This window comes from Macaca thibetana, chromosome 18 (genome assembly GCF_024542745.1).
Source record: "Macaca thibetana thibetana isolate TM-01 chromosome 18, ASM2454274v1, whole genome shotgun sequence".
Classification (NCBI taxonomy): Eukaryota; Metazoa; Chordata; class Mammalia; order Primates; family Cercopithecidae; genus Macaca; species Macaca thibetana.
Genome location: NC_065595.1, coordinates 71,138,851 through 71,156,111, shown reverse-complemented (window position 1 = coordinate 71,156,111; position 17,261 = coordinate 71,138,851). Strand labels below are relative to the sequence as shown.

General features: G+C 35.2%; 1 protein-coding gene across 14 annotated transcripts in view; it reads right to left on the bottom strand.

Annotated features, from left to right (window-relative positions):
• Nucleotides 1–3,260: 3,260 nt before the first annotated feature.
• Nucleotides 3,261–17,261, bottom strand: part of ANKRD62 (ankyrin repeat domain 62) — a 102,789-nt gene continuing 88,788 nt past the window's right edge. For 10 of the 14 annotated variants that reach the window (XM_050767543.1, XM_050767544.1, XM_050767545.1 and 7 more), the window contains 8 exons: nucleotides 14,095–14,308; nucleotides 11,089–11,272; nucleotides 8,973–9,896; nucleotides 7,460–7,612; nucleotides 5,660–5,730; nucleotides 5,250–5,328; nucleotides 4,363–4,407; nucleotides 3,671–3,724 (listed from right to left, as the gene is read on the bottom strand). In XM_050767543.1, the coding sequence (XP_050623500.1) occupies nucleotides 4,381–4,407; nucleotides 5,250–5,328; nucleotides 5,660–5,730; nucleotides 7,460–7,612; nucleotides 8,973–9,896; nucleotides 11,089–11,272; nucleotides 14,095–14,308 (1,652 nt within the window). In that variant the 3' untranslated portion in view covers nucleotides 3,671–3,724; nucleotides 4,363–4,380. Of the gene's footprint in view, nucleotides 3,725–4,362; nucleotides 4,408–5,249; nucleotides 5,329–5,659; nucleotides 5,731–7,459; nucleotides 7,613–8,972; nucleotides 9,897–11,088; nucleotides 11,273–14,094; nucleotides 14,309–17,261 lie in introns of those variants that run through there. The other 4 variants (XM_050767542.1, XR_007721144.1, XM_050767551.1 and 1 more) reach the window with 4 other exon arrangements.

The following is a 17,261-nucleotide window of genomic DNA, read 5'->3' as shown; positions in this document are numbered from 1 at the left end:
ATAAAATGTCTACACTTGCCTTCTCATCCTTCCTGCCTAAAGCACATTCTTCACTTGGCTTCTAAAGCATCATGCGTCTGTGGTTCTGCTACTACCAGCTTACCGGCTTTTAAGGGTTGAATTGTTTCCGAGGATTTGTTGAAGTCCTAACCTAGGGCGCTTGAGAATACGACCTTAGTTGGAAACCGGGTCTTTGCAGATTTAACCAACCTAAGAAGAAGTCATTAGGGTAAGCCTTAATCCAATATGACTGGTGTTCAGATTTAAAAAAGAAAAATGTGGAGACAGATATGCACAGAGGGAAGATGATGTGAAGGCATACAGGGGGAAGACAGCTACATGAGTGGAGTGAGGACTCTACAAGCCACGGAATGACAAGGGTTGCCAGCAAACTCCAGAAGTCAGAGAGCTAAGGAAGGATCTCCCCTAGAGCCACCAAAGAGAGCATGGCCTCGCCAGCACCTTGATTTCAGACATCTGGCCTCCAGTACTGCCATGAACACATTTCTGTTGTTTTGGGCCACCTGGTTTTAGTAGTTTGTTATAGCAGCCCTAGGAAGCTAACACCCTGGCTAATCTCCTTTGCATCAGTGGACCATTTCTTATAGGGCTCAGTGACAGCACCTCTACGCTTTTCTGCATCACACCCACACTAAGTTGATGTCAACCACTCTAAGGTTTAAAGCCATGACTCTGGTCCAGGCTTCTTCCCTGGTTTCCAGACTTCATGCATCCACCTGGCTTCATGATGTTTCCTCTTTGGTGTCCAACAGACATCAAAAATCTAACAACTCCCGAACCAAACTCCTGATTCTCCCACAGAAAACCTGTGTGCCCCAGTCTCTCCAACTGCAGTGAATTAATACTCACTGACCTACTGTTCAGACAAAAAGGAAAAAAAAAAATAAAAAGAGTGACATTTGACTTCCTTCATTTTCTATATCTCACACCCCAAAGAAAAATGGGGCTCCTCCTTCAACCTGTGTTCACAAGATGACCTCTTCCAATGTCTCCTGCTATCCCTACCAAGGAGCAAATCCTACCATTTCTTGCCTGGATGACCACAATAGAACCCGATGGGTCTTCCTGCTTCCACCTTTGTCTCCTGCATCCTGGTTTCCACATGGTCCTAACAGAGCTTTTACAATACAAATCAGGTGTACCATTGCCCTTTTCCTTTCACACTGAGGAAAAGCTAAAATTCTTAAAATTTCCCAAAAGACACCACATGATCCCTGCGTCCTCCAAACCCCCTGACTTCATCTCCTTTTCCTGCACCCCTGCTCCCTTTCCCTGTAGTCTCCCCATTCACTGCCTTTTTACTTTTCTCTAATGCACCTGCGTGCTGTTACTCCTACATTGATACCTTCTCTTCCCTCAAACGTGTCCACAGCTTGCTCCAGTTCCATCAGGTCTCCTCTACTCAGATGTCACCTCATGAGAGAGGCCATCACTGACCATCCTGTACAAACTAGTAACTCCTCCAGCCTGGCATTCTCTCACCTGCCTTATGGTTTCATAGCCTCCCATCACCATGTGACCTATTAGCTATTTTCCTGTTTTAGATTTTCAGTATGTGTTTATTTATTTAGAGATAGGGTCTCACTCTGTCACTCAGGCTGGGAGTGCAGTGGCAAGATGACAGCTCACTGCTGTAAAGCGGAAAATTATTTGGATAATGAGAGTGTATCTTTTTCTTTGGGGCAAGGAAGCAAATCATGAAAACAAGACTGGAATATAGAAATATGATACTAATATATATGGTAAATTCTTGAGAAAAGAGCCTGATAAAACAAAATTTTAAAACACACAAACAATAAAGAATACAAGATTTAGAACAAAGTTTATGAAAAAAGTGTAAAAAAAAATTCATGTTCAGAATATATAAAGAACTCTTACAAATTAATAACAAAAAGGCATCAATTAAAACATGGTCAAAGGAGGATAATGACCAGGTTTTTCATCCAAGAACATAGACAATGTCCAGTAACCACATGACAAGATGCTCAACATCAAAGGGAAAGGCAAATCAAAACCACAGTGAGGTACCACTTCACACCACTAGAATGCCTATAATAAAAAAGATGAAAAATAAATACTCGAAAAGATGTGGAGAAACTGGAACCCTCATACACTGCTGGCGGAAATGTAAAATTGTACAGCTGTGTTGAGTAACAGCCTGACAGTTCCTTAAGATTAAACACAGTTACCATTTGACCTCGATTCCCACTCGAGTATTCACCCAAGAGGAACATATGTCCACATATGTGTCCACAGTACATTATTCATAATAGTTAAAACCTGGAAACAATCCAAATGTCCATCAACTGTTAAATAAAATGTGGTATTTCTCTGCAACAGAAAATTGCAAATAAGAGGAAATAAACTACCGATACATGCTGTACAATATAGATGAGCCTTGAAAACATTATGCTAAGTGAAATAACCCAGACACAAAAAGCCAATGTTTTATGATTTCAGTTATATAATATACCTGGCATAGGTAAATTCATAGAGACAGAAAGTAGAATAGAGGTTACTAGGGATGAAGAGAGGGATTATGGGAAGATGTTTAATGGGTACAGAATTTCTTTTAGGGATGATGAAAAACTTCTAGAAATGGATAGTGATTGTTGTATGACATTGTGAATGTACTTAATGCCACTGAACTATGGAGTCAAAAATTGTTAAAACTCTAAATTTTATGTTATGTATATTTCACCAGAACTTTCAAAAAGAATTGACAAAGTTTAGAGCATTTTAAACAGAATACAAGATTTAAGCTAAAAAATTCAAGAAAAAACATTTAAAAATTATTTTAAATTAAATATCAACTTTCTCCCCCAAATCAATTAATCCTTTAATTATATTAACAACATAAAAAACCATATGATTATGTATTAGATGCAGAAAAAGCATTTGAGAAAACTAAACTTTTTCATTTAAAAAAAAAAATCTCAGCAAACTGGGGATACAAGAGAATTTCTTTGACATGTCAAAGGGCATCTTTAAAATACCTAATGCTAACATCCTATGTAATGATGAAAGACTGAATGCTTTCCCCTAAGATCGAGAATAACACAGGCATGTCAGCTCCTACCACTTCTATTCAACACTGTACTGCAGATTCGAGCCACTGTAACCACTTTTTAAAAGGGAGTTGGGAGAAGGAAGAAAAGGAAGGAAGGAAGGAAGGAAGGAAGGAAGGGAGGAAGAAAGAAATGGAGGAAAATAAAAAGCATCTAGACTGAAAAGAAATACGTAAAACGGTCTTTATTTGCAGACATAATCATCTATGTGGAAAACCAAGTGAAATCAATTATAACGTTACTGACACCAGTGAGTTTTGCCACATTGCAGGATATATGATCAATATACAAAAATCAATTATAATTCTATATGTTAGAAATAAACTGCTAGGAATTGAAATTTTAAAAATAATACTATTTATAATAGCATTAAAATAAAATTCTTGGGAATATATCTGACACACTATGCAAAATATCTGTACAATGATAACTAAAAAGTATTGTTGAGAAAAATCAAAGAAGATCTAAGAAAATACCTTATTCACGGGTTGAGAGACTCAACATTGTTAAGATGTTCATACTTTCTCATGACGTAATGTAATCACAGCCCAAATCCAAGCAGGTATTTTGTAGAAATTGACAATTGGTTTTAAGACTCGCATGGTATGTAGATGACACAGAAATGCACAATAACTCTGAAAAAAAAAAGAATAAATTTAGAGGAAAATACAACCCAGTTTGAAGAATTATTACAAAGCTACAAAAATTGTAACAGTGTGATTTTGGCATAAAGATAAAGAGATCAATAGAACAGAACAGAGTCCAGAAACCAGGTATACATAAAACGCGCGCACACACACACACACACACACACACACACACACACACACACGCACACTCTCACACTCTCTCTCTCTCTCTCTAATATGACTGGTCAAGTGACTGCTTATGAACTGTAATTGCTTGATACATGAGTCTCGCATCTCTTGGCCTTAAATCGCTACCCTAACTTTGAGAAGCTGATGATACCTTTGTTTTCTGAGAACAGTTGCAGTGTGCAAGCTGACAGTTCCACAGAGATGGAACAAGTGTAGAGCCAGGGGAAAAAAAGGGATACACACAGACTTCTTAAGATTTTTTTAAAAGCTATGGAAGATGATAAACTAATGAGGCCTAAGTATACTTTTCATTATGAATGTTTATGTTGTCACATCTTTCAGTAATGTGTATAAGTATTTAATGTGGTATTTGTTAACCAAGCAACCCATTCACTATTTACATTTACTTCAGAAATCCATGATTTAAATTTAATTCATAATTTTTGGCAACATACCTTCGTCTACTTCTGCAGTTATGTTTTCTTGCACACCTGCTGCATCTGAAAAAGTCAAATATTATTAATAATGTTTAAGTTAAACAAGAGACATTATCATGTAGCCCTTTTGTAAGTCAAGGAGCATCTCTAATCTGGGTTGATCATTCCTAACTTGAAAATCTGAAATCCAAAATGCTCTACAATCTGAAACTTTTCGAGCACATGCATGATACCACAACTGGAAAGGTCCACACCTGACCTCATGTGACAGGCTGTGATGGAAACACAAGTTAAAACTTTGTTACATGCAAAACATTTTTGTAAAACATTGTACAGGCCAGATGTGATGGCTCACGCCTGTAATCCCAGCACTTTGGGAAGCTGAGGCGAGTGGATCACCTGAGGTCAGGAGTTCGAGACGAGCCTGGCCAACATGGTGAAAACTGTCTCCACTAAAAATACAGAAATTAGCCTGGTGTGGCTGCACGCACCTGTAGTCCCAGTTACTTGGGAGGCTGGGGCAGGAGGATTGCTTGAACCTGGGAGGCGGAGGTTGCAGTGAGTTGAGATCATACCATTTCACTCCAGTCTGGGCGACAGATCAAGAATCTGTGCCCCACTGCACCCCCACCCCGGGCAAAAAAAAAAAAAAAAAAGAAAGAAAATATCTTCAGGCTATGTGCATAAGGTGTATATGAAACATAAATGTATTTTGCATTTACACTTCGGTACCATCCCTAAGGTATTTCATTAGGTGTATACAAATATTCCAAAATCTGAAAAAATCCACTTTGGTCCTCCCAAACATTTTGGACAAGGGATATTCAATCTGTCCTATGAGAAAAATAAAATTCCTTTTCAGTGTGACAGAAAATAAGAGATTGACTTATCGAACTTGAACTTACCAAAACTTTCTGAAGCTGCTCAATTTTGTTCGCTCGCTTTTTCATTCTAATTTTTAACATGGCATTTTCTATTTTAAGCCTAAAATATATATTTTAAAATAATTATTGTCAGACATAATTTTTTAAAAAATCATATAAATTGTGAACAAACATCTGAAGGAATAATTACATAAATTCTGAGATATTTGAAAAGTAGAAAATTGAGCAACTGTTATTTTTCTACCTTTGTTTTGTGGATGATGTGTAAAATTAAAAATAATGTAGAAAATTTATGCATTTCAAAATAGCTTAAAGCTGAAATTTTTCCTTGGCTTCACACACTTATTATCTTAACTGATATAATTCTCATACTACACTACTCATTTGCTTTATAAGTACTCAAGAAATTTTGTATGCTGCTTTAAATTTACTTTTGCACGTGGTCTGGCATCTCCTCAGCACATCTTAGAGTCCCTGTGCGTTGATCCTGCATTTCTTGCAACTAAAACAAAGAATTAAAAACAACCTTTAGGTGTGGAAATAACCCAAATGCCCATCAATAGGTGAATGAATGAACAAAATATGGTTATATATAAAATACTGTTTTAGACTATCACAATCTATTTTATTAAAAAATGATAATCTAGGACAAATCAACCTATTACCTGTTTTAACTAAATTTTACTGGAACGCAGCCACACCCCTTCAGTCTGCATATTGTTTATGGCTACTTTTGTGCTGTAACTGTAGTGTTGAGCTGTTGCAACAAGGATCTTATGGCTCACAAAGTCTCAAATAATACTACCTGGCCCTTTACAGAAAAGTTTACTGACCTATGCTCTACGATTAAAACACAGTATTTTTCTTTTTTAATTTATATTTTATCAAATACTCACATTTACAAAATTGGTAAAATGGGGAAATATAGGAAATTACTTTATAGTAAGCATTTATATTTTTCAATTCCAAACACCACTATATCAACTATAATTTCATTTCTTTTTTGTCTATATCCATTTACTTTTGTTATATCAAGAAAACTTGCACTTTTTTTTGGGGACGGAGTCTCACTCAGGCACCATCTTGGCTCATTGCAATCTCCACCCACCAGGTTCAAGCGATTCTCCTGCCTCAGCCTCCCGAGTAGCTGGGACTACAGGCTTGCGCCACCACCATGACCGGCTAATTTTTGTATTTTTTTTTAAGTAGAGACAGGATTTTCGCCATGTTGGCCAGGATGGTCTCAAACTCCTGACCTCAGGTGATCCACCCGCCTCAGCCTCCCAAAGTGCTTGGATTAGAGGTGTGACCCATGGCATCTGGCCCATTTTTAACATTTAAAACTAAGCATCATCTTTCCTTTCCAGGGAAACCACAAGAAAATTTTAAAATAAACAGAAAAATAATTAAAATAGACAAGATAAATTTCAGGTAAGATCCTACAGGTTCCGTTGATTCTCCTATTGAGTGGCAGGGCTCACGTCATCATTAGGAGACAATTTATTTAAAAGTGTCATCTTAAACTGCAGAGAGTCCATTGAACATGCCAAAGGAGAAGCCATGTTGTCGAAATGCCCATTTGACCCACCCAAACATCTCAAACCTACCCTTTGCTGACCTCCTATAACCCCATTTGTAAATTTTTGTGTTTTTATTTTTTTAAACAAGAGAAAGTAGACACATACATGTTGGCAAATGTTAACTGTCCATAGTTCTATGACTATGACTATAGCCCAATATAAAGTCAGAGTAAGGATTTTCATCAAAATACTAATATATTCTGTAGAATGGCCTTTCCGTACAAGTTAACCAAAAACCATGAAATAAGTAAGCACAAGTCTTTATTCACACAGAAAAGTAGAGATTAAAAAAAGAAAATTTTCTGAAACATTCCATTAGACATTATCCTCTGAATTAATCTGGCTTGTCTCCACGTGGCAATGAAAAAAATCACTAAAAATATACTGTAAAAAGAAAAAATAATTCTCTAATCTTCTGTGAGAAATGATGTGTAATTCTCAACTTTCATAAGGGGAAATACTAAGAAAAATATTTGTAATTATAAAACATGGCAGAGATTGAGAAATGGGTATATTATAATCAAATTTTAACAAAATTAATTATAATGAAAATACAAAAGAAAGCTCTCCACTGAAACTAGTGTCCTGAAACACTTGATATTATTTAACCAGCTACAGAGTAACTGTTGACATGCTAAGTTTCATACATACTTGACTTCTCAGCTGGTCTAATTTCTTTTTTGAATCTCGTGTCTCATCTTCTAAATTATGGTGACATTGTGATGAAATCTCTAGCATAGCTTCTGACAGTGACTGTTTGTTCAGGGTATCCCCCACTTCTCGCTGAAGCTGTCTCATGACTACCTGGTAAGATGTTATTTTTGTTATTGATTTTACATATCACCTTATTATTAAATTTTGTTAATAGTATTTAACTCTAACGTATACATTTTGAGAAATATCACCACACACATTGATTCTTCTTCATGTGTACACATTCCTATTTACTTCTGAATCCAGTTAAGGATAAAGAAGGTGTTATCTTTGTGCCAAACTGGTGCTGTGTTACTCATACAACAGATTCAGTCCACTGATGAATGTGCAATGCTTAAAAACCTTCTGAGGTCTCAAAAAGAAACAGGCATGTGGGTGGGACTGGTGGTAGTGAATTTTACACTGTGCAATGTTTTCTCTCTTTTTTATAAGCAGCAGCTCAAACCAACCTCAGAGTTCCTCACATATTCAGCCACCAGCTCAAATCATTCCAATAGATTTCCATCTCAGAAGAAAAGTAACATGCCAATGGCCTCAGAGGCTCTAGGTAACCTGGCTTCCACTTCCCTCCCTGACCTCAGCTGCTGTGCCTCTCTTCCCTACTCCCACCATTCCTACCAGCCCTCATTAGTCTAACAATGAGGATCCAATGTGAAACCAAAAAATCACAGACAGCTAAGCTTATCTTTGTACTGGACAACATTATATCCAAATGAGAGTCATTGAGCCTTGAAATAAAAATTATGACCATATTATGACTGAAAAATTGAAAGTAAGTTATAAATGCCAGTGGGAAGATTAAATCAAGTATGGTTTGGCTAACATTTACCACATTTTCCCCACATTATAATGTAAGAAAGATGTCTTTAAAGAACGGAATGGTTGTATCAATACATAATTTGAGACTGAATTATTTTCAGATTTAAGTCAAATTGACATGAATAAAAATAAAATTATATCAAGTAAGATACATTAAAAGCTATTGAGGAAGAATAATTATAAAATAGGAAATACACTTTAGTTCATCTGGGAAATGTGGAATTAACTGTGAAAGTAATCCAATTAATTGAATCAATTTCAAAATAACACTTTAGATATGCATATTTCTTTATATCTGCTTTATCATAATCCTAAAATGTGGCAACATACAGACATTAAAATTATTTCAGCAGTCTAAGACTACATTATAAATGTTAGTCTATATTAATATTTTGTAACTGAAATGCTTAAATTTTCCTAAGTGTCACATTGTCTTTACTCAAAGGAAAGCATCTCCTAGCTCTAACTTTTATTTGCTGGAAACAAGTTATGTTTCTAAGGTGATAGAGCAGAACTGTTGATCATGTATGTATTTTGATATTCAACTTGATTCAGTGTTTAGCCATAACCAAATATACTTTAAATTTTACTTCAGAAAGTTTGAAAAATACTTATTTTTCTTGATACTTACTTCTCCTTCTTCTTTCTCTTTTTCATATTGGCATTGTCTTTCTTTTAAAAGAGTGCATTCCTTCATCAACTCCTTATTGTTCTCTTCTAGCTTTCTACACTCAGCTTGAAGTTTTTCTACAGTATCTTCACATTTGGCTCGGATATTAATTATTGTTTTTTCCTGATTGTCAGCTTTCTTGTCAGCATCATTACACTGCTGTTGATACAACAGATTTCGGCTTTGTAGTTGAAATAGTCCATCCTCTACAGATTGCTGCTTTCTCACGTATTTTTCAAAAATAGGTTGGTCATTTTGGTACATGTGCTCAATGTCCTTCAGTCGACACTGTGTTCGGCTTAGGACTCCTTGCATGTGTTCTATAGCCAATGTCTTTTCTTTGAGAGCCTCTCTTTCATAATGGAGCTCAGTTTCCAGGCCACTGGATGTACTCTCAACTTTAGAAAGTTGCTGAGAAAGAATTTCAATGTGAGAATTAATATTTTCTTGTAAATGACACCATTCATTTACTGTGCTCTGGAAAGCAAGCTGTCGGTCTCTTTTTGCTGACAGACATTGATCGTGATCATGTAGGGCAGCAGCCAGTCTACAAGGGTATGATTCCATTTCTGTTTTCAGTCTTTGCGTGCTTTGTTTTTCCTTCTCTAGCTCCAAATTGAGCACTGTATTCTCATCCATCAGAGCACTAAGCTCTTTACTGTAACGGGTTATTGTTTTTGTTAATGTTTCCTCATTCAGCTTTAGAGTCTTTTCAAGGTCTTCATTGTTTTCCTTTATAATTTCAATATCTTTGAAATATTTCTTTTCTGTTTCCTGGTTCTGATATTTAATTGTGTCTATTTCCAGCCTGAGTCTGGCAATTTCATCCCGCATCAAGTGATTTTCCTGCCACAGGTCTCTTTCTTTTTCATGAGTATGAGAACTCTAAATAAAACAAAGAAAACTTTCAACTAGCACCCAATAAAATGACGTATTATGATTTCTTCTGAAACCAAGTAAGTAATAACCTGTTACATTTATACAATGAAAGAGTTGCCATCTGGATATCCAACTGGAAAAAAAAAGTTGAATCAAAACCTCAAACCTTTTAGAGCATAAATTCTCAAAAGTTCAAAAATGTATTTGAAGACAATGGATCTATAAAAGAAAAAAAAAAAAAGAAACCACTAGAAATTACTTAAGAATCTCATAATTTTTTTTAAAAAAGGCTTTTACTGAATTTCAACAAACCCAAAAACATAAATGATTAAAAACTATGATTACATTTAGAAACTGGGTTTACACACTAACATCTAACCTTTACTTTCCCTATAGTAAGAGCCTTAGCTCTGCAGATATCTGGACAGATGAAATTTTCCAAATTCCTTAAGTTTATTTTTTCTGTGAATATTTTATAGATAATTCTACTTTTCTTACATTTTTAGAGTCAGTTTTAACAATGACATGTATTGATAAATGACAGATCTGGGCATTGTACTAAGCACTTTTGTATGCATACATCAATAAATTCATTTAGTTATCACAATTCTGCAAGGAAAGGTCAAAAATAGAAGCAAGTTCCTGGATTTTTCCTAGGTCCTCTGACTCTGCTTCTAGTGCTCCTCCACCAGATCACAGTTACTTCCATGGGGTAGACCTGCAAATACAATAGAAACCTTTTCTTTCAAAACACCAAAGAAGATAAAATTTATAAAGCTCTTCTTAGGAAATCCTGAGATCATATACTATTATGATAACTTTTATTTCCTTTTCACAATGTTTGAAACCATAATTAATGTGAAATAGGGAAACCTACACTGAACTATGTCACTAGGAACAAATTACTTATCACTGAACTATGTCACTAGGAACAAATTACTTATCAACAAAATATCACTAAGTATATATTATGGGTTATCATTGTTTTCCAAAGGTCTTTGAGCTGAAATAAAATATAACTTTGAAGCCAAGATTTATAATAAATAATTGCAGTTGTAAGTTTCATTTATTTTTAAGATGAAATAAAATTTGTAGTTTGTTTTAGAACTACATCATATATATAAAGTCAAAGGGATATTCTAAGTCATATTAATAAAATAATATTAGAAATGTAAAATTTTACCAAACATTAATTTACCTCATTTGAGTTACTTCTTACAGTCTTCAGTTCCACTTCCAATGATTTGAGAGTCAGTTGAAGTTGTTTTTTCACTTCAGTTTGTGTCCTATACTGCTCTTCCATTATTTTTAACTCTTCTGTATCTTTTTCATACAACTCTTCAGCCTTTCTTCTTTTTTCTTCTTCTTCTTGTAAGATACAGCTGTAGTTAAATATACTTATCTTAAAATCCTTTAAAAACAAAACACTCATATGCTGGTTTACTATCCTAATAAAGTGCCAATGTTCTTGAATATTTTTTCTTTCTAGTTTTCATGTTAACATCTCACTTCGATATCTTCCAAAGAACATATATAAATTGAAAGGTGGTAAGGAACATCCTGCTAATTGATTAGCTTCTGTTATTATTAATTTTAGTAAATATTATGGAAAAGGATGTTGAAAATTATTAGGTAAAGCTACAAGTTAAAAATTACCTTTTCTTCACACAGTAATAATTACTCCTCAGTCAGGATGAATCATTTAGAGTTAGCTAATTTTAAAATAAGTTTTTTTTAATAAACAAGTTGATACCTTCACTAGAAATAAATTTGCATCTTCATAAAATATTGCAAGTGTCCCTAAACATGATTTACATTGTAAGATAGCACCTTCAGATGTCTTCTTGCAACATATATCTCCAGATGACAATAATCCAAGACTAAGCTAAGGAATCTAAGATGTTACCCATACGTTTTATGTTTCTTTTTCTGGTAACACTTTTGACTTATTCTGTTGATTAGTATGTATTTTACAAGCAATTTTTTTTTACACTTTTATTTATTTTTTATTATTATTATACTTTAAGTTCTAGGGTACATGTGCATAACGTGCAGGTTTGTTACATATGTATACTTGTGCCATGTTGGTGTGCTGCACCCATCAACTCATCAGCACCCATCAACTCATCATTTACATCAGGTATAACTCCCAATGCAATCCCTCCCCCCTCCCCCCTCCCCATGATAGGCCCCGGTGTGTGATGTTCCCCTTCCCGAGTCCAAGTGATCTCATTGTTCAGTTCCCACCTATGAGTGAGAACATGCGGTGTTTGGTTTTCTGTTCTTGTGATAGTTTGCTAAGAATGATGGTTTCCAGCTGCATCCATGTCCCTACAAAGGACACAAACTCATCCTTTTTTATGGCTGCATAGTATTCCATGGTGTATATGTGCCACATTTTCTTAATCCAGTCTGTCACTGATGGACATTTGGGTTGATTCCAAGTCTTTGCTATTGTGAATAGTGCCGCAATAAACATACGTGTGCATGTGTCTTTATAGCAGCATGATTTATAATCCTTTGGTTATATACCCAGTAATGGGATGGCTGGGTCATATGGTACATCTAGTTCTAGATCCTTGAGGAATCGCCATACTGTTTTCCATAATGGTTGAACTACTTTACAATCCCACCAACAATGTAAAAGTGTTCCTATTTCTCCACATCCTCTCCAGCACCTGTTGTTTCCTGACTTTTTAATGATTGCCATTCTAACTGGTGTGAGATGGTATCTCATTGTGGTTTTGATTTGCATTTCTCTGATGGCCAGTGATGATGAGCATTTTTTCATGTGTCTGTTGGCTGTATGAATGTCTTCTTTTGAGAAATGTCTGTTCATATCCTTTGCCCACTTTTTGATGGGGTTGTTTTTTTCTTGTAAATTTGTTTGAGTTCTTTGTAGGTTCTGGATATTAGCCCTTTGTCAGATGAGTAGATTGCAAAAATTTTCTCCCATTCTGTAGGTTGCCTGTTCACTCTGATGGTAGTTTCTTTTGCTGTGCAGAAGCTCTTTAGTTTAATGAGATCCCATTTGTCAATTTTGGCTTTTGCTGCCATTGCTTTTGGTGTTTTAGACATGAAGTCTTTGCCCATGCCTATGTCCTGAATGGTACTACCTAGGTTTTCCTCTAGGGTTTTTATGGTATTAGGTCTAACATTTAAGTCTCTCATCCATCTTTTACAAGCAATTTTAAAATCCATTCTCAAACAAGACAAGATCTAATATTTAAACAATAAAGAATAATATCTGCCTTCCGCATAGAAGTTTGAATTAATTTAAACTCTGTAGCACAGACAGATGTTGACTAAGCTAATCAGTAATCACTTTCCATTTTACTTTTCATTCACTGCATATTAAGAGTAAAACTGGGCCAGGTGTGGTTGCTCACACTGTAATCCCAGAACTTTGGGAGGCCAAAGCCAGGGGATAACTTGCAGTCAGGAGTTTGAGACCAGTCTGGTCAAAGTGGCAAAACCTCATCTCTACTTTAAAAAAAAAAAAAAAAAAAAAATTAGAAAGGCATGGTGATGCGTGCCTGTAATCCCAGCTACTTGGGAGGCTGAGGCACAAGAATCACTTGAACCCGGAAGCAGAGGTTGCAGTGAGCTGCACCGCTGCACTCCAACCTGGGTGACAGAGCAAGACTCTGTCTCAAAAGGACAAGAAAAAAACAAAAAACAAAAACGATAAAACTGGTTAATTTTAAAAATAATTACTCTGGGTGGAGAAAAGTATACATTTCATACTCAAATTATAAATTATAAACTTTCTTAAAAACAACTTAGTAATATTTAATCAAAGATCTCTTTTAAAAAGCTCCTATACTCTAACCAGATAGCTCTATTTTGAAAAATTTATCCAAAGAAATAGAAATGTAGAAAACTATGGATATATAAGATGTTTCTTAGAGCATTAATACAAAAAATTAAAACCCCCAATTTCAATTTATTAAATAATGAAATTTCCATAGGGTAAAATTCTATATAGCCATTAAAATAATGATTTAAAGGAATATGCAATTAATTATTAGAGAAATATTCACAATTAAGAACTTGTGATATTTTATCCAAAAATTTCACATTCCACAATTTTAAGTTTTCTTCTCTAGTAAACCCTAGAAGGTAAGTCAGCTATTACAGAAATTATCCTACATATCTTTAGTATAAATAGTTCAAATATTTCTTTAAAACTAGAATGTGATACCTGAAATTACAGAGCTTTTGTTTACATTCAAGATTCTGATGCTCTAACTGTGATTTGGTTTCGTCTGTTTCAGATAGTTCCTTTTGTAGCATGCTAATCTTATTTTTCATTTTTTGAAATTTTACTTTAAGTTGTTCACAGTTACATTTTTTATGTTCTATTGATCTTTCACATGCAGCTATTGCATTCTTGATTTTCAATAGGCTAACAAAATCTGTAACCGGGAGAAAACAAAATAGAGATAAAATACATGAGTAGGTTTTTAAATATAAAGGACTGTGCATTTCAACATGGCACTGATTCATACACTGAATGGATATGTATCTATTAAGTGCTTGTAATGTAGAAAATATTTTAAAAAGCTCTTCAGATAAAACAGACAACACGTCTGATCTTGTTTAGCTTAAAGTGTAGTAAAGAACACAGAAAAAAAAGTGACAATTACAAATTCAGATAGATGCTATAAGAATACATAGTTTTTCAGTCATGTAAGAGAATCTGACCTATACTTGGCCCAGGGAATATTTCTCTGAGGAAGAGAAGGCTACGCTGAGAAATAAAAAAAGAGAAGGAAGCAGCTGAGCAAAGGAGGAAGCAAAGTACTCTGGCTAGTCTGCTGCATGTGCTGGAGTTCTGCTACAATCTGCTTCCAGCCAAGAGGGAGCAACGGGTGCTGATTTTCCTCCTTACCTGAAACAACCAACACAGACAAAATATATTAAACAATGATTTTCAACACAGTGGACTTCAGATAATGAAGATGGTCATCACTGAAAGACAGGAAACAAATGTAGGCCTTTTTGTTGACAGAGCTTCTTTTGTTGCCACAGCTCCCAGGCCATGATAAAGCGAGAAAATCTGACATAGATTCCCTGAGCTGGGGCAGTGACGCTAAGAATGTAGTAAAACAAAAGCAGAAAGAAATCACAGGACAGAACACTGGAGAGGATAAAGCAGCAGAGGAAACAAACCCTGGAGATCTGCAGAGGTCCCCTCTAAAGTATTTAGTGGAATAATGAAAAAAATGGATGTGTGCTAGGCAACTTCCCAAGACCTAGGGGTGGCGAGTGGTGGGGGGACACAATAGAAAAAGATTAGGAGAAACCATGCCTGGTGTTCACAAAGTGCCCAGAAGAGGGTCCATTACCCAAGAGCCAGGCCCAAAAAACTCATACTTCACAGGATGATAAATAATCCAAAAACTCTTGCCTCAGGAGTGGCAAATTACCCAGAATCTAGAAGCAAGAACAATAAGAATTCTGTTTATAAGTAAATCACTGTACCCCAAATAAAGCTCGAGACAGTAAGTGGAGGCATGAAAGGTATTTTTAAAAAAATCAAACCACACCTGTAGAAATGCAAATTACAATGTCAGAGGTAAAAACTACATAGAAAATAAACACAGATCACAATCATAAATTTGTTGTGATGAACCATGAGAAACCTTCAAGCAACTAATATATAAATCTCCAAATAGAAAACAACAAAGACAGAAAAGAAATTTGAAAAATAATTGGCCCAAAACATTCTAAACTTGGCAAAATCTATATTCCCACAGATCCAGGAAGGAACTGTCTGGGACAAAAAAAATAAATAAAACGGTGGCTCAAGCCTGTAATCCCAGCACTTTGGGAGGCTGAGACGGGCGGATCACGAGGTCAGGAGATCGAGACCATCCTGGCTAACACGGTGAAACCCCCGTCTCTACTAAAAAAAAAAAAAAACAAAACAAAACAAAAAAAACTACCCGGGCGAGGTGGCGGGTGCCTGTAGCCCCAGCTACTCGGAAGGCTGAGGCAGGAGAATGGCGTAAACCCGGGAGGCGGAGCTTGCAGTGAGCTGAGATCCGGCCACTGCACTCCAGCCTGGACGACAGAGCGAGACTCCGTCTCAACAACAACAACAAAAATAAAAAAATAAATAAAGTGTACCATTGTCATTTTCTTATACCATCTATAATGTGGTATAACATTACTTGAAGGTAGACTGTGATAGGTTAAAATTATATACTATAAATCCTAAATAAATCACTGAGATAGCAAACAAAGAGTTATATATAATAAACCAAAAAAGAAATACGAAATTAAATCATAGAAAATAGCTGATTAATCTAAAGGAAAGCAGAAAAAGAAGGGGAACAAATAGCAGTAAGACTGACAGCAATCAAACACACAATGACAGGCAAACTTAACTATATTGAGTATCACATTATAAATGAAACTGGTCCACAAGCCTCAATTAAAATGCAGACTGACAGACTCGATAAGAAAGCAATACCCAACTACATGCTGTCTATAAGAAATGTATGTTAAATGTAAAGAGACAAATCGGCCGCAAGAATAGAAAAAGATACATGCTAACACTTGACAGAAGACTACTGAGAAGAAATGGTTCAATTAATATCAAAGTAGATTTCACAGCAAAACAATTTCCAGCAATAAATAAGGTCATGTCATAATGATGAAAGTTTCAGTTAATCAAGAAGATATAATAATCCTAAATGTTTATGCCCCTGATAACGTAAGAAATTCAAAATACATGAGGCCACAGTAGATAGAACTATAAAAGGAAATAGACAATTTCTAAGTAATCTGAGATTTCAATACCCTTTACTCAGGAAGTGATAGAACAAGGAGGCAGAAAGTTAGCAAGAATAGAGCAGACTTAAAAAACAGCATGCCTTTCAAGTACCTATGGAACACTTACCAAAACAGACAATGTTTTAGGCCATACAATAAATCTCATTAAAAAGATTAAGTAAAAAGAATGTAAGTCATACAAAGTACATATCCTGACCACAAATCAATGATATTAGAAACCAATAACAAAAATAATGCTAAGAAATACTCAAATACATGAAAACTAAGAAACACACGTATAAAAAACCCTGGTTCAAGGAGACTATGAAAAAAGAAAATATTTTGAACTGAATAAAAATGAAAAAATAACATATCGGGGTTTGTAGAATGCAGCAACAACTGCACTTAAATACACATTTTTAGCACTAAATATCAATATTGTAAGAGTCTCAAATCAATAACCCTGACTTCTCCCCTAAGAAAATGGAAATAAATAAATAAATAAATAAATAAAAAATAAAATGAGAGAATTAAACCCAAAACAAGCAGAGGGATAAAAAACAAAACCATCTGCTGTGGTCTGAATGT